Source organism: Pelobates fuscus, chromosome 1 (assembly GCF_036172605.1).
Source record: "Pelobates fuscus isolate aPelFus1 chromosome 1, aPelFus1.pri, whole genome shotgun sequence".
NCBI lineage: Eukaryota > Metazoa > Chordata > Amphibia > Anura > Pelobatidae > Pelobates > Pelobates fuscus.
This window is the reverse complement of record NC_086317.1, coordinates 335,169,139-335,187,720: the sequence shown is the minus strand read 5'-3', so window position 1 is coordinate 335,187,720 and position 18,582 is coordinate 335,169,139. Positions and strand designations below refer to the sequence as shown.

The window sequence follows — 18,582 nt, the reverse complement described above, 5'->3', positions numbered from 1 at the left end:
GAGTGAAGATATGCATGATCAGATATATAGATGGGTTTAAATGAATGGTACAAGAGAAATTAAAAAGTCTTTTCTTGTAGCTGGGAGTGATTGAAGACAGCACCCTAGTGTTTTCATTTATATTTCCATTATCCACTCCCCTTTATTAAACATATTATTTAATATTCACCTATAGGACCCACCTAAGAGGTTTGCCTTGGCGTGGCAGGTGGGCTTGCATCTAATGGCCATTGGAGTTACTACATAACCCCCATTTATTTAAATATGCATAGGGATTTGGGATAGTGCGCAGGTAACTCTTTTTTTTCTTTGTTTCTTTTATTGTACGTATTGGGGCTGATATGTGCTATGGTCGTTGCTGCCGCCCAGGAGTAGTGGGAGTCTGAGCGCAGGACTTATTTTTGTATATTTGCATTCATTATTGTATCACACAGCCATGTTACAATGCTGTCACCCACCCCATGTGTTCCCTATTGAGGGTCAATAAGTATGTAGGGGTTAAGAAATATACCCCTCTCTGTCTCATTAGCGAAGGAGGCAAGGTGAATGGTTAGTGTAGGACCCACCTAAGAGGTTTGCCTTGATGTGGCAGGTGGGCTTGAATCTAATGGCCATTGAAGTTACTAAATAACCTCCATTTAATTTAAATATGCATAGGGATTTGGGCTAGTATGCAGGTAACTACTTTTTATTTGGTTCATCTTCACCTATGAGGTTTTTTTTATCTTAATTGAATTTTTTCTTTTATGAAGCGAAAATATAAACGATTTTTAGAAGAGATACAAAAAAGACAGAAAAGGGAAAATTAAATAAACATACAAACAAACACAATTGCAACTATTGTATCTATGCAACAAATGCATAGTAAACATATACAATGTTGCTGCCATATTATACTAGAATTAACATCTAATTTGCCCATTAAAGAACATTGTATTTAAATCTTTTATAAAGGTGGTTCCAGTATCGAACCGATCTATCGTTCAGAATATATCAATCTTGTTCATATAGAAAAAAAGAGAGAAAATAATAACAATAATAAAAAAGGAAAATAGTCTGAATTAAACTAATCATTAACTCCACGTTAAATATTCTTAAAATATGAATTTACTCCAGTACCTATTGAAGTTTATATTACTTTTACTTTAACTAGTGGCCACCTTAATCATTACTAAAAAAAACGTAGAATGTAGGTGTGTGTATTTTTTTGTGACAAGAATGGTCTGTCTTGATTAGTATTAGACCAGGAAAAAAAGGGATAAAGAGAAATACAAATAAATAAATAAACATATACGTGTACTTCCACATATACACATACATATATACATATACAAACAAAACCAAGAGGCTGCACTCACGCAAACATGCACAAATGCAAGGGCACCAATAGAGCCAACCCACTTAACTAACAAAATAAAGCAACTCAGGTCTTCCAGAGTGTAGTTTCATTTATACATATACATACACACACATGTCCAGACACGACAATAAAGATAATCTAAAATAATTAATTAACACGACTAATGTGTATTTACTCTTTGGGTAAATAAAGACAGTCACATCTTCCTATTATCCCTTTAACCAATGTTGTATCCAGGGTTCCCATGTCCTCAAATATTTTCTCTTCTTACCCTGGGATGACCAATGAAGGTCAATTTCTCTCAATACCTCTCAACCCTTTCCCACATATTCACCTATGTTGAAAGTTGTTATACTCTCCTTTGTGTGCGCTGGTTGTTGAAAATAAAGGGATGAATTTACAGTTGTGATTGGTAGTCAATATTGGGATATTGAACCTATTCTACATAAACATATTATATTAACAAATAAAGCATTAGGTTTTTCTGCCAATATTTGTTAAAATCCCTGAATTTGGGTATAAACCAATCTTGTCCTACAATATATTTACAGTGCATTTCCAATTTATCCTCATATTAACTTTTTCCTCTTGAGAAATCAGAAGAAGACTACCTAATATCAGTACTGATATTAGCAAAGAGAAACCAATGGGAATAATATTAAATTAAAGATTAAAATTAGGTTTCGAACAATTATTAGGTTTAGTATTAGGCTTATAGCTAGGATTAGGTCAGAATTTGAACAGTCTAATAACCCAAAATGAGACATAGGCCAATCAATTCTGATGATGTCAGCCAAAGAGGTGGTTTAGGGGCAGAGGCAGAAGAGAGGACCCCTATGCAGTGCTGGATCACCAGAAGTAAGGCAGCGGGGGCAACCATCAAAATTGTGGTTTTAGAACTATTGTGTCAGGAATACACATTTGTGTTGCTGACACTATAGTACCCCTTCAAGTGGAAGACAAGCTTCTGAAGCTGTGTCCTTAAGGGGTTAAAGACTGCAATCACCCTATTACAGCCCAGAAGTTAAATGTGTTTACGGCATACTTTGAGCTGGCTTGTAGCACAGCAGTGTACTACAGCACTTAGTTTAAAAACGACTGTTTTAGTATACATTACCATTAAAGGGAATGGATATTTTTGGAAGTGCTGCATGTTAGGAATAACATCAGCTTTATTTAAATATCCCAGTAAATGTTTCCTGAAGTGACTGCACTATTGCTTTTCATTTTATTTAAGGAGCTCTGAACAATTCATCCCAGCACTCCATATCCAGGTCGGATGTATAAAAGAAAAGGTCAATCCTATTTAAATCATTGTCATTCATCATGTTCTAATTGCGAGTGAACTTTCGCATTCATGGTTTCCAAGAAATAATGTATTTCACCTCTACATTACCAAAAGCAGCAAAAGAATGAATGTTTTAAGCAAACACAACAGCATGTTTACTGCAATGCCCTCTGTTATGAATAAGACTGACCATGCACTAAATAGTCTGCTTTAAATAATATTATGTGGGGCATAGAGAAGCATTATGATCTTATTATGTACTGTTATATTATATATCCTAGTTTGTATGCTTTACATACCATATAGAAAAACATAAACAAGAAGGAGATTAAACATGATTTTTTCCTGTGGAAAACTGAAAAAATATAGTATGTCTCTTGTCAGATTTAACCATTTAAATCTGCGGCCCTCCAGATGTTTTGGACTACATCTCCCATAATGCTCTTAGGGCCATAATGCTAGCAAAGCATCAAGGGAGATGTAGTCCACAACATCTGGAGGGCCGCAGATTGCCCACCCAAGAGATTTATGTCATTATAAAGAATAATAATCCTACATATAAAATAAGGTTTGAATCAGTCATAATTGTATAATTTAGGGTAGTAGTCGGCTAAGCATAATAACTGAATGCATTGCTTTTCATCTGATTTATTTGAAAAGTGGCATGTCCTTATTTTTTTACTCACAGAAAGATTTTTTTAACGCATCTCATGATCTGGCTTCTTAATAACAATAATAAAATTGCATAGTTAATCCAGTTCAGCCTTTCTCACATCTGTTTTTTGCTGTTGATCCAAATTAGATATGTTGCACCAAATCATTTTCAATGGTATTAAACACCATCAATCCTGTTGTAGCCAAACCACCACCACCACGGTGTAATAAAGGTGACCTTTACTACCAGCCAGCTGAAAATCCTGATTCTGAGTGTGAACAGAGCAGAAGTAGATCTTTTAAAATGATTGCCTAAACAGTGTATTGTGAGAAATGGCAACAGAATTACAAATTTGAGGCCAATGAGCAGGAAAAAATGTCCATCTCATCTATATTTCCGATAAAGGTTATTAGATGAAATCTAATAAGTTACCAGGAGTTGTTATGGTATGTGGAATACGTCTTTAAGAAATATGGAATACACCTTTAAAAAATTTAAAAACAGAAAAGGCGCCAGTAAATATGCCACACAGTGTTACAATGTATTAGTCCCAAAGTGATGGTATTATTTAAGTCCCAGTCTTTGAAAATGTATCACAATAAGAATTTTGAACTTTGATACAATTGGTGCAGTTTTATGGTGTATTTCGCTAATATATAGAATTCTCTTTATACTCTTCCCTACTTCATTCCAGTTTTACATAATCATTCTCTCTACTGTTTACATTTATGTGTAACTTTTATCATTTTCACGATATTTTAATACTACAATGTTACAAAACTACTACTATCTAATATTATAATTTTTATATTGTAATATTCATAAACTAGTTTATTTGATATTAGCAGGTTTGTCTTAACCAAAATAATTTATGTATAATAGATAGTTCCATGAGTGATTTCCTCTTTTAAACCATTATTTATATATGTATATTTTATGTATGTGTATTTTGCACCAGCAATCTTATACAATGAGCATATGTGTATTCATCTGCAACATAAAGAGTTAATGAATAGCTACAAAGACCCAGCCGGCTATTTAAATTTAGAAGCTTCATACTGATGCCAGCCTCTGATGAAGTGAGATTATACTCACGAAACGCGTAAGGACTCTTTTCGGCATCTATCGCAAAATCGCCTGACTACAGAGTCATCATGGAATGCAGGAGGAGAGAGCAGTGGAACACACGCGGCACCTTATAACAACTCACATTCACCGGCTGGAGTGTAGGACCGTGAAAACCACATATAGCCTTTCACCGCAGCGTTCTCATTACACGCTCGTTGTAGATCTGCAAATTGTGAGTGGTTTTAATTCATTACCTTAAATAAACACATCTTAAACAGTGAATACTATGGTTCTCTATTTTACTATTTTGTAGAACGACGGGAGGATTTCGATACTTAAGACCAATATATATGATCTTAAAGTAATTGTCATATATAAACAAGACGGGTCTGACACTACAGTGGCGATCGCGGCCGGCCGGTTGCTAGGCATCCGACAACATGGCCTAGTCTGGCCTCTGTCCATACAACACAAGACAATAATGGCTGACTAGGAACTGGACGGACACGCAAAACACTTGATTGTAGGGGTGACGCTGAATTAACCGACAAACATATATAGGAACCCGAGATGATTATTAGCTGGTATTAGATTGAGGGTTCACTCTGCCCGGTTACTATACCAAATAGAATCAGGCAGGAGCTACCACTTGGTTTAGCATTTCGTTCTACCCTTATCCTTACCTAACTAGCTGATAAGACTCTTAGGGATTGCTCTGCCTAGTTTTCAATTGGATCTAGAATCAGTCAGGCGACAGTTCAGGGTTCTGCACTCCGCTTTGTTTTTTACTCTGTTAGCAATCAGAGATTACCCTATACTAGTTTGCAACTCAGTATCTTTCTCTTTGATTATTTTAGTATTTGGATACTATGATGCAGTTAGGAGGACAGTTGCATTACCTCCCGTACTCTAACATGAGAGGTGCTGATCTATACTCTGTATAAGTGGAATTTGGTAGATAGCCTGGACTCACAGTGGGGGATACTTATAAGCCATTTTTTTTCAGACATTTACATCTGTTATATCTCTATCTATATTACTATCCCTAACAGGAGGGCATTTCATACCATTGGTCTGCCTCCCCTTTTATATAGGCAATTTATGACTGCTTCTGGGCTTTGCTGATTAGGAGGGGCTCTATTTATGTATATGGGCATTCTCTCCTATTATTATATATGCCAGTCCTTGTCCGCTTTTTTAGTATTTCCAATTCTGCTATACTTAGCTTCTAGGCAGTTGCATGGTCCCTCTATACTTAACATATACTATAACCGAGGTGTATACCTATGGGACCTTAGCTAAGATTTAGACCCAGTGTGTGTGGCACGTTTTTTCACACTTTTTTTGCACTTTTTTTGCACTTACTTGGGTAACTATTTTATTGGGGTTTTTTTTCAACATTTTTTCAAATAAATAATTTTTTATGTTATTATTTCTTTCTCTCAGCCATGGGACTTGAGTTACCTACCCTTTTATATGGGCACACCCTCTGCTAGTGGCTTTTGGAAGCCGGACCCTTGCTCTCCCTTCCAATAACCCTAACATTTGGGATTTTCTCCTTCAGTATCTATAGCTCTGGGTTTATGCCCATGTTTGTTGCCCATTTAGTCCTCTATCTGACTTCAGGGTTAGTTTGTTCTTACCCTGTAGTCTCTTTTTTTCTTATATATATAGGAACCCCCGTGACTCCACACCCCTTACCCACGTACGACAAAACATTATTCATATTACGAGGAAACCTGGACAGCACACATCTCACTCCTCCACCAATGCGTGCTACCTACTAAGCAGCTTCCTTCGCGCACCATCCGTGACACACACGACCTGGCAACACATAGACCAGCCAGGGACATAGAATGGTCGTTAGTAGGACCCAGTCGGGCCTCTGGGAACTCCACTAAAAGGCGAGGGGGATGGTCCCGCCAGGACAATCCCAGCAATTTCCCGCACTGGAACTGTCACACTAAATACAGGCAGCCACAGTACGAATGGGGGCAACATATCCGGTAGATCATATCACTGGAGGGAGTATTTAATACGCTATAATCAGATCTCATTGAACCAGTACCATTCTCTTCTCTACAATGGCTGTCCTGTGCCATGCCAATTCACTGCCACCAGCTATCGCCGGACCCCCCATGGGTCATGCTATACTTTAACACAACACATCACATCACACTTTCACACTTATCGACAAGAATTGCTGACACTAATCGTTAGTAGACACGCAATTTTACGGAACTACTGCACATTAATATGCCCACATCGCTCTAGCTCTTGGTGGACTTGTTTGGTTAACCACGGTCTTAACGAGACATAGCGATGTATCTCCTGATGGGGAACACGGGGGAAACTGGAACATGTGATTTCATGTAAACTGTTATAGAAACTGTAACTGATTCTGTCTCCAAATGTACCTTCTACTTAGATATATGATGCTTTTACATTGTAATCTTGCATTCTGTTATTACTGTGGGCCTGCAAGCCTAAACTTTATTTTCTACACACTTCAATAAAAACTGATTATTCAAAAAATTGTCATTTATACCCTGTACATAATATTTGGAGAAATACAGATTCAAGTATACACTGTTAGTACTATATAAAGTAGCCTGTTCAGCAGGATAAACCCAGCTGGGCAAATAGCTGGAGTCATCTGATACAGGCATACACGATAAAACTGCACCAATTGTATCAAAGTTCAATATTCTTATTGTGATACATTTTCAAAGACTTAAATAATACCATCAATTTGGGACTAATACATTGTAACACTGTGTGGCATATTTACTGGCGACTTTTCTGTTTTTAAATTTTTTAAAGGCGTATTCCTATTTCTTATAGACGTTTTCCACATACCATAACTACTCCTGGTAACTTCTTAGATTTTATCTAGTAACCTTTATCTTAACTTTTCATCTTGGCTTTTAGTGGGAGCCTATCTCTCCAGTAGAGTAGTATCACTGTCTAGCTATACTGTCTATCCTAATCTGAGAATCTTATTCTCAACTATACCTATTTCATCTATATTTCCAACTCAGCTAACATTTTTGATGGTGATAATAAAAGCTACTGACACAGGTCACGATTTTCCCATGATCCCCTACATATTTAGAATTTGCATGATATGCCAGTCAGTGTCAGAAATTGATTAAAATTCAAATAATATAACTCAGAGATTTTATTTTAATAAGAATACAACTAATAGCTAACTGTTGTTAGCCAACAGAAAGTAACTTTTTCTCCAAAGTGAGTGTATCTCTTTAAGTGAATTTCCAATTAAGACAATTATTCAGGCTTTTATTTGTAAATTTAAAATAGCAAAGTATAAAAGATAGATGTCTTCTTGTTTTGAATGGCTCTCACAATTTGCTAGCCTTGATGATAGTTCCTGGAACGTCTTTATTGACAATACTGTTTTTCACTGTTCACTTGCTTCCCACACACTTACTCCTTATCAAACAAATTGCTCTACGTGATGAGTAATGTTTCTTTGACACACTACATAATACATTTCCACTTATAAGTTAGGGGAACTATGAATGAATGCAGATTTTTTTTTTTAAATTACATACTGTCATGGAGTTTATGTTTAATTATAATACATTAGATTGGAGAACTGAAAAGGCTGTTTTAAAAGCAACACAATTCTAAAAATCCCATTTTGTACTATTTTTATTTAATGTTATTTCTGAAAATGTGTTTTCATTTATTTATTTTTTTCCAAAGTGAAGCATGTCCGCCACAACACAATTTGGTGTTTATAAAATGCCATAAGGACATCCATAACGCAGACAGGGCACTATGCACAGTGCTGCAGAATTTGTTGAGGCTTTATAAATAAAAATAATAATTATTATAATATGTGGCTGTCCTTACATTAATAGCGAGAATTTCCAATGACTCACAGCGCTGTGCAATTTGTAGGTGCTTTATAAATTATAATAATAATATGTGACTGTCCTTACATTAATAGTGAGAATAACACAAGACATCCATAAAAACTAATAATGCTCATCATATCCCATAGGTCCAATTAATATTCTATTTCCAAAGCACCTAAATATTTTATAGCAGTGAAGGCTGAATTAAACATAGTTTAATATAGGTTCTATCAGAATACCTTGGGGCTAGTTGAGTTTCCTTTAAGCTTTGGTATTGACAGTGCGTTATTGTACTGTCAAAGCTGACGGTGTTGGAATCTGTGAACAGTGGGAAATGCGTTCTGCCACAAGAACACACATTTGCTAAAATTGGTGTAATTCTGCCTCCCCGTTAGTGAAAAATTACACACGTTTTGGGGTTGAAGCACAGGCATTCATCGCATTCTTTATACGTGAATGCTGTAACCAACAGTAATATAATTTACTAGTCTAACAAAGGTGTAATGGATACCTTCTGTTAATGGAAGCTTCCTAGCTTGCGCCGAGGACCACAAGCACCGCACTGGACACCACAACCACCGCAGACTCCACAACTGCCGTAGCTTAACTGTAGCCTCGCCGTCTTCCGTCCACCCTGGATCAGCTTCTGTCCTCCAGGACCGTGTGGGGAAGACCTCTCCTCCAGGAGAGCGTATCAGGAACAAGAGCTAAGTGATTAAAGCTCAAGGGAGTATGCAGAGCATAGCAATCCCCAGTGTGATATAGCAGTGCCCTCCAATAACGAGACAAGGCTACGTATTGAGGGTCAAGAAGATCTCAGGTTTAATGGCACACACTCTGCTTTTATGCAATTCTCCCCTGCAAGGGAGACGCCCACAGACAATTATACCTTACCCAATCACACAATGGTTACATCCTACAGATTCCCTCCCCTTAGCCTGAGAGGTAACCCAATTATCCATACAGATTAAAAATACTTTTTACCCAACTTTCATCACTCTAAAACCATTCATCCAATATTAATAACTGTTACATATTATTAATCAGCACATTCCAAATACAAACATACCCAAAAATCATTCGAATACGTTCAGCCATTCGGGAGATAGGTATAAGTCACTTTTGACCGACCGCAAGCACATTTTCATGCCCAAAACAGTTCCATGGATTTGGGCTGTGTGGTCGTTCTATTTTACACCGAGAAAATGACTAAGTCCCATTCGAACTAGTCTCCAGTCGCAGTGTCGAAGAAGGTACGGGTCAGCGGTGTTCGTGCAATTGGGTAGCCGAAAACAGTTCCATAGATTTGGCTGCACACACCGCTGACCGCGTTCGAATAAGTTAAAATGGCCGCCGCCACTTCGACGACTTCGGCACGTCGACGACTTTGGCACTTCGACTGCATCCAAAGTGCCAGTTTAAAAGTTTTAACACTGCTCCAAAGTATTTAAAGGGCCAGGGACAGCATTATAAAATCCATTATGCCCAAATGCAGTTCTTAAAGGGCAATGCATGCCAGGGCCATAGTCGCAGGGCAGGAGTCTAGCGATCAGTCCTCTCCAATGCCCAGTGGCAAATGGCAGTTTGTCACAAAAGGGTCTCAAAGTGCTGGCCCAGGGGTCATTTCAAGCACTCTAAGTAATTTAATAAATAAAAGATAATGAAAAGAAAATAAGAGAGAGTGATATACTGATTTTTTATTCCAGGTTCTAAATAACAAAAACACAGTACAGTATTGTTTAATTACCGGCTCAGGAGTAATTTCAAGCACTCTATATAGTTTAATACAGTCCATGGCAACCCATCCTGAAATAGAGAGGTATGTCGCATGCCTCTCTATGGCCAGTTTGCAGGTGGCTTCGTCCATATCATGGGCATGATCGTGCTCTTATTTGCTGTGGTTAAGGAGGTTGTGCTCCTGCAAGCCTTATTAGTAAAGTTCTGGCATTCTGCAGTTGTATCCCAAAACGTAAGTGTGGCAAACCTAGCCATTTCTGGACTATAATGTATGAAAGGTTGTCTATAGGCTGTATGGTATGCTATGTATATTTGTGCTGTGTATTAAGCTAAGGTAGTTCGCATGCTGGAAGCCATAAGCTAGCAGCCTGCAGGTACTTCGTTCGACGAACAGCGACTATCCGGGCTGTTCGTCAAACGAATAAGGGCCCCCCTGGTCGACCACACACTCAGAGTCGTGAGGCGCTTGTTAACTAATTGCAACATTGTTGCAATCGGTAATTAGAGGCTCTCCTAGGTGGCCGTCGTTCAACTACCGACCATGCGGCGGTCGGACATCTTGGATCCTCTATTCTTCAGCGGTGTTTTGTCGTTGAGCGCCTGGAACCGAAATCGGCTACTCGACGACACGAACACCGCTGGACTTCCAGACCATTCGGGAGCCCGGTGTTCGGTAAGATCGTTCACCTAAGTACGATCGACAGATTGAGAGGAACTTTAATGTCAAACCTTATTTGTTGCGGCGTTTGGTCAGTTCAGCTGGGAGCTGAGCGGTATTCTCACAAAAGATGCGCTCAGACCCCAGCTATCTACCGAACGTTCGGTCACGTTAATCTACCAAATAAAACTCAGAAATTGTATTTTAATGTAAATTGTCAGTTCTGCTGCACGAGGGGATAATCCACTTAACCGTCCATTTTAGTGGGAGTATCCTTCTCGTGCAGCAAAGCCTGTTGGGAGAATTATACTGCATGATGGGAGAAATCCCCTGAAACATCTGTACGGAAACCCCTTGCATGGGGAACTGTATAAATATGCACGCTGTGAATAAAGCCAGTTAGTTGACTCCCAAACTGTGTTTCGTCCGGTTATTGGGAGGATTGGGATATTGCCTTACTTTTCAGCGCCGACTGTGGATTTACCTGTTATACCAGCGGAGATCGTGGATTCTAATATTGCACTCCGCTACAGTAAGTGATGAAGTTGGCTGATGCACATTGTGCAGGGATGCAGCCTCCATCAATAGCTCGGGAAAGCTGCAGATCCTGGGGCAACAGTATATTATGTTTAGCTGTGTATGTGCACTGGAGTTTGTAGGTGAATGTGTCTGTGTGTAAGGGATTAAGGATTTGTGTGTGCTGGTGTATACGAAAGTATGAGCATTTGGCAGCTCTCATGAGAGATGATGACTACGCTACTGGCCTACAGGTAGATTGACTTTGAGACCCCTGGTTATTAAGAGCTAGCGTTATGAACACAAATTGTAATTCTAAACTCTTTATATTGAAATGTAAGAAGCAATCCTTTGGCAAGGAAATGCAGTAATATATATTGCACAGTTGTTACAATATGTATCTGTCTATTTGTCTGACTGTCAGTCTGTCTCTCTTTCTGTCTGTCTGTCTACCTATCTATTTATCACAAACAGTTCAAGCCCTGGTTTCATGTGCTCTGTTTTCAACAATTTAAATTATAGATCAGGATAAGTATGCACAATCTTATTTTAATGCATTCATTGTAAATAGACTTATATGTACTGTTTGTGAGAGTGACATACCGATTTTATATTCCATATTCTAATTAACAAAAACACAGTATTGTTTAACTGACATGATGATTACCTTTTGGTCAATGTACTTATTGTCCTCAATTGCAGATCTTTTGGAGTGGTCACATGAAGACGAAGAAGCTGATGGAAGTCTTCTCAGTAAGCAGCTAGTATCTTGCTGCTGACGATCAATAAACTGCTTCATAAAACTCTCCCTGAGAAGAGTTAGGATAATATTCAAATACAGCTTGCAGCCAAACAAGCTTGAACAACAAAATACAAACAAAATAATGCTAAACTTGGCAAAATTACCATGGACTCTAGAACAGGAGCATGAAAAATACTTTATTTATCCACAAAACATCACATTTTCAACTAGCTTTTATGGGAATGGACAAGATGAGATTTTTTTTCTTTTGGGTGTTCTAAATGATTACTTGAGGTACATAAAGTTAGCAGAACATTGGAAGGATTAATTGACTTTCGCCGTATTCACCAACTATAAGAGGCCACTTGCTGATTGCCGATTGATTCATGACAGCTGACTTGAAGAAAATTGCTATCAAAGAGCAATCAATCAGCACGAATAGTGTAATCGAGCTGTTTGTCAAGCTAGCCCTGACTTGGACTGACCATGGCATTATAAATGGATTGCAGTAGTGACTTTAAAACCAAACCATAGCGTTTAGTGAACGCATTTGCCTAGAGTTGGACTCTTTAGAGTCAGAATCTTCTGTATCAACTCTAATGTTTAAAGTGAACAAATCTTTTCTATTTTACCGACTTGCTTTGCTTTAGGGTCATACATAAAATACAATATATGATTAACAGACTGAATTTCTCATTAGGAAATCATGGTCCAGTATAAGTGTAGTGTGCATTCTAGTTAGAAAGAAGCTAAGAAGAAAACACATCAACAACAAAAAATAACTCAATCTTAAAAAGCAACTTCTCCCATTTTTGCATTAGCCTGCAAAATCAAAATAAACATTATATATTATTTTTCATGTTGGTGTAAAGAGGGAGGGAGTTGTTTTCTGCTTTTCTTTTGTTCAATTTGACAATTTTTATTGTTTTTTTCAATGTAGGGAAGCGGGGAATGCATAGGGTTTGGGGACAAAGAGGGAGCAGAGCAGAATATGTTACAGCACATAATTTCTGTACAACATTGTTGCATTGGGTACATCAAACAGCGGTAGTGTGACGCAGCACACCTCATCATGTCCAAACATTACATTGCATCTTGGGGAACACACCATATGGTATATTGTACTCTATGATTTTCAATCTGTGTAAGTCTCATCACCCACGCAGATTTGGTGATATCAAAAAGCATTTGGTTATTCGTGGTTTGAGTCTACAGTGAGGTACAGTCATATAGTTTCTGGGTGTCTGGGTGTTCAATGTGCTCAACTTTGTGTTTTTTTATCATCAAATTCTTGGCTATTGTCCCATAAGCAAGTGTACCAATAACAGGTCTGCTCGGGTTTGTAAAACGCAGGTATCAAGGTGGGTGAGTTGGGGTGGGATTAGGGTATACGGTAGAGGTCCATCGTGCTTACATGGGTATATGGAATGGAAGAAAAAACCTGTCAAGTAGGGACCACATGAACAGTTGGATGGTGAATCCAGATACGTTCCCCTTCCCTCAGGAGTGCAGGCTTGTTGCGAGCCGGCAACAGGGGGTCAACATTTCCCATATGACTGGATATACGTAAGTTGTCATAGGAAGAGGAGTCGGCGGAAGGGGGTAGAGGTGGATGGCAGGGGTGGATGGGGTGTAAGACTAGGTCGCTTAAGGCTATTGGAGTCTGACCTTGTCGCATTTATCAAATAGAATGACTAGATTTAGTAACAGAGAACTGTCCGTTCTACTTTCTCAGAGCTAGGCAGTGTGGAAGGAATGGTTACTGACCTGTAGCATAGTTGTTGGGTGGTTCTAAAGGTGCTACATGCCTGTCCCAAATGTCTTTGACTGCTTTAGTATATTTATTAGGTTTAATATAGATTTGGGCCATGAGTTCATAGTCTCAATTCGTGGCGACCTGTCTGGTACTCTAGTTGTTTTCCAAGCTCTCACTATGAGGGTTTTTGCTGCTATGAGGAGTTGAAATGTGAGTTTCGCCTCCACTGGTGACAACTAGTGTAGGCCCATAAATAATAGGAATAGTTCCGGTGATACAGTTTGTGTAGTGTAAAGGAGTTTAGTGAGTTCCTGTTCTACCATTGCCCAGTAGGGTCGGATTTGTGGATATGTCCACCACACATGCAACATAGTGTCAGTGTCTGTAGCGCATCTCCAGCATTTGTTGGTTATGCCTGGGTACATGCATGCCAGTCGAGCGGGCACATAGTACCAGTGGTATTGGAGTTTCCCAACCAGCTCTAAGTGTGTTGAGCAGGACGTGTTTCGTTTGTGTGCAACGAATGCCTTTTTCCACTGATAGTCTGTGAAGTGGTACCCTAGTTCTGTATGCCAGATTTCCAAAGTCTTTTTTTCCCTTCCAGGGAGGCTGTTATCAATATGTTGTATGTGGTGGAGAGTATTTTTCTCCGAGGAGATGGCAAGAGGCAAAGTTTTTCAAAAGGGAATAGTTTGTCTGTGTTAGCTTTCAGGTTGCAGTTGCTAGTTATAAAGGATTTGATTTGGATGTACGAGAAAATTGTTCTCGGTGGTAAGTGACATTTGACTTGTAAGTCTGGGAAAGGCAGAATCGTGGATTTATTGCACAGTTGATAAGGTTGTTTTCTGCTTTTCTTAATGGGATTGGCATGATATTCCACAAGTTCAAGGACTCATAATCGGAATTCACAATATTAAGAAGAAAATATACAATATAGATATTTTTGTAAATAGCTAATAGAGCATTCTTGACATTTGAAACCGATGATAAAGGTGTGTCTGTCAGAGGCACTTACTCATCCACCCAACAATCTGGTGTTAATATTAATGCAGATTCCCTCTCCTGCTCAAACAAGGGTAATTCTCATGTCAATACTGACTCAGGGAGCCTCCCCTGCTCATGCCTGTGGTATTCTGTGTTAACAGTGATGCAGTTCACCTATCCTTCTCATACCTGCACCATTCTTGTATCAATATTGATGCAGATCCCTTCAACTGAACATACCCATGTCATTCAGACATGAAAAATCACTCCGGACTCTTTGAACCCATTTTTTTCTAATTAAAAGACCATGCAATTTGCAAAAAAGGGAATTTGGCGGCACACCTGGAACATGCATTCTCAGTAGACCAAAACCAATATATATAAAGATCTCATATTTGTTTGCTAAGATAGGCGATTTTAAGTAGCCTTGTAAAATTTTATTTTTTGGGGTTTGTGAGCTGTTCCTTAAAGTGTATTTTGTGTGCAGCTATGCAAAACAGCCCATGTCATTCCAGTGACAAGTTTTGGTTGAGTGGAAATGATGCTACAATTGCCACTCACTATATAAACCCCTCTAGTCCTGGAGCACATCGTCACATTTTGGTTCTTTGGTGTCCAAAAATTGCATTTATAGTGGTTTGGCTTCTTTGGTTATTAACTTGGATTCCCTGACTATTATGGAATCCCTGAACCAGCTTAGCTTATTGTTCTGTCTGTCTTCTGGTATACTCTCACTACAATCTCTCTGGTTGCGTTAAGTCTGGTCATTTTAGGCACCAACAATATGTCTCTTTCTATATCTAGATATTGTGGATTCCAGTATTTCATGTTGGGACATTCTGTACTGCATTTTTTATTTTGTTTCTGCCTGTATTGGGGCTGATGTGTGCTATGGTCGTGCTGCCGCCCAGGAGTAGTGGGAGTCTGGGCGCAGGACTTATTTTTGTGTATTTGTATTTGCTTTCGTATCACACAGCCATGTTACAATGCTGCTGCCCTGCCCATGTGTTTAGGGTTAATTAGTATGTAGGGGTTTAGAAAAATACCCCTCTCTGTCTCATTAGCAATTTCTTTGCCTGAAGCTGAAGGAAGCAAGGTGAATTGTTAGTGTACGATCTACCTTGACGTGGCAGGTGCGCTTACATCTAATGGCCATTGGAGTGAAAAAAAACCTAAATTTTTCTAAATATGCATAGGGATTTGGGGTAGTGCGCAGGTAACTCTTTTCTTTGGTTTTTCATTCTGTTCTGTGACAAAAGGACATATAATGTGAATATACCAAAACAATTATTGGAATAAATCACATTGTGCCAAAATTGCAAAATACAACACTGTGCAGCATAGATAAAACAAACCCACACATAATACAGCAAAAATGTAACACATTTTATTACATTTATTGCTGCTTTATAAGCTACACTGACTACAAAACATTAAATTCTAAAACTAAATAAAGGACAATTTCCAAACTGAGAAATGCTAAAAGATAATGCTTGGCAATAGAAGTACTAAATGGCAATAGAATTGGGTCAACTATAAAAAAAAATCAATCATTAAACATTACATATTGTGCAAAGGTCTACAAAACTGGCAAATGCGTTTAATGTGATAGTAATCACTGTATCGTGGAGAGAGAGACATGTTGTGTTAAATTATGATAAGTCTGTGTAAGGGATGAAGTGAAAAGGAATAGACTGAAGCTACTGCATTGAGTCATAAAAGGGCAAGTGGGTGTTTCTGATCTTTAATTGACTCTTCCAATGAAACATAATGAAGTTACAGTACTCTTCCTCTTTCTAGTTAACTTGTGACGTCATCAATGACCCCGTAATTCACCGTTCATGGTATTTAATTAGGAACACCGGGGAGCATCTAATTATTTTTCAGAAATGCGTATTGTATGGCTCTCACTCTTTTTCTTTTATCTATAGCTGGATAAGTCAATATTGCGTGCTTCATCTCAATTATTATTCGGAAGGTGAATAAAGATTAATACAGCAGAGGAGATGCCATAAGGGACCTCTCTTTGAAAACAAAAATAAATCCAGCTATTGCTTCTAAGCAACTGTAAAAAGCTACTGCAGGCATTATACAATAGTCATACTCACATGAAAACAATAAAATAAATATTTTACCTATGTTCAATGACAATAGCAACATGCAGTCATGGAAAAAAGAAAGTACATCCACTTTAAAATATATGGTTTTACATATCAGGACATAACAATCATCTGTTCCTTAGCAGGTCTTACAATTAGGTAAAAACAACCTCATATGACCACAACACGCAACATATTACACCTTGTGATTCAATAGCTTGTAAGACCGCCTTCAACAGCAATATCTTGAAGTAATCATTTTTTGTATGATTATCAGTTTCTCACATAGTTGGGGAGGAAGTTTGGACCATTCTTCTTTACAAAAGTTGCTTCAGATTATTGAGGTTTGCTGGCATTTGTTTATGCACCGCTCTCATCCCACCACAGCATTTCAATTGGGTTGAGTTATGGACTTTGACTGGGCCTTTGCAACACCTTGATTATTTTCTTTTTCAGACATTCTGTTGCAGATTTGCTGGTGTGTTTGGGATCATTGTCCTGTTGCATGAATTAATTTTGGCCAAGCTTTACTGCCAGACAGATGGCTTCACATTTGACACTAGAATAATTTGGTAAACAGAGAAGTTCATGGTCGACTCAATAGTTCATGGTCGACTCAATGACAGCAAGGTTCCCAGGTCCTGTGGCTGCAAAACAAGCCCAAATCATTACCCCTCCACCGCCCTGCTTGACAGTTGGTATGAGGTGTTTGTGCCGATGTGCTGTGTGTCACGATTAGTAATGTGGTCCAGCACGCAGAAACTATGTAAACATATACATAAGTAAGAAAAGGAAAATAACAGGATAGAGCGTAAACCGGACCTTAGAATGGCCGGACTAATACGCTAGAGACAGAGAATGGTCAAAGGGAAAGCCGAGGTCAAGGAAGCCAGAAAATACTCAATACCGATTAAACAAGCCAAGTCAGGGAAACCAGAGATCAGAATAACCAAGGAAACGCCAAGGATCAGGATACCAGGAAATCAGAAACACGGAATAGCACTTTCAGGAAACCAGGAAACTGAAACCACGACATGGCCAAGTACTGGGGTAAATTAGGGGTTTAAATACCCCTCTCTAAGCTATGATTGGTCAGAGGGCGACCTCTGACCCCAGAACGTGCGTGTGCGTTGACGTCGTGACGTCACGCACACGTTAGTATAATTCTCGGGGGCGGGGCTATCCAGGGGTCAAGTCCTGGGTAAAAAAGTGCAGGAACTCACCCAAGATCCACTCCCCCCCCCTCACCCCCCAAAAAATGATACGCTTGTATGCAGGGGCTGAGTAAGGGCACGGAGCTGAAGAGGGGGACAGGAGCTGAGGAAGAGGGACAGGAGCTTAGTAGGGGGAGGGGGTGCATGGGCTGAGGTAAGGGATAGGGGCTGAGGTAAGGGATAGGGGCTGAGGAAAGGGACAGGAGCGGAGGAAAGGGACAGGAGCGGAGGAAAGGGACAGGAGCGGAGGAAAGGGACAGGAGCGGAGGAAAGGGACAGGAACTGAGGAAAGGGACAGGAACTGAGGAAAGGGACAGGAACTGAGGGGCTGAGGAGGGGGGAGGAGGGGGACAGGGGCTGACGAAGGGGGCAGGGGCTGAGGAGGGGGGCATGGGCTGAGGAGGGGGGCATGGGCTGAGGAGGGGGGCATGGGCTGAGGAGAGGGACAGGGGCTGAGGAGAGGGACAGGGGCTGAGGAGAGGGACAGGGGCGGAGGAAAGGGGACGGGGCGGAGGAAAGGGGACAGGGGCGGAGGAAAGGGGACAGGGGCTGAGGAAGAGGGACAGGGGCTGAGGAAGAGGGACAGGGGCTGAGGGAGGGGGACAGGGGCTGAGGAGGGGG

The 18,582-nt window shown here is 39.5% G+C and overlaps 1 protein-coding gene across 1 annotated transcript in view; it reads right to left on the bottom strand.

Moving 5' to 3' along the window:
- The window catches only part of NALCN (sodium leak channel, non-selective), a 550,494-nt gene that overhangs the window by 75,745 nt on the left and 456,167 nt on the right, over positions 1-18,582 (bottom strand). Inside the window, exon 18 of the mRNA XM_063425294.1 lies at positions 11,834-11,975. Coding sequence (XP_063281364.1) covers positions 11,834-11,975 — 142 coding nt within the window. The remainder of the gene's footprint in view (positions 1-11,833; positions 11,976-18,582) is intronic.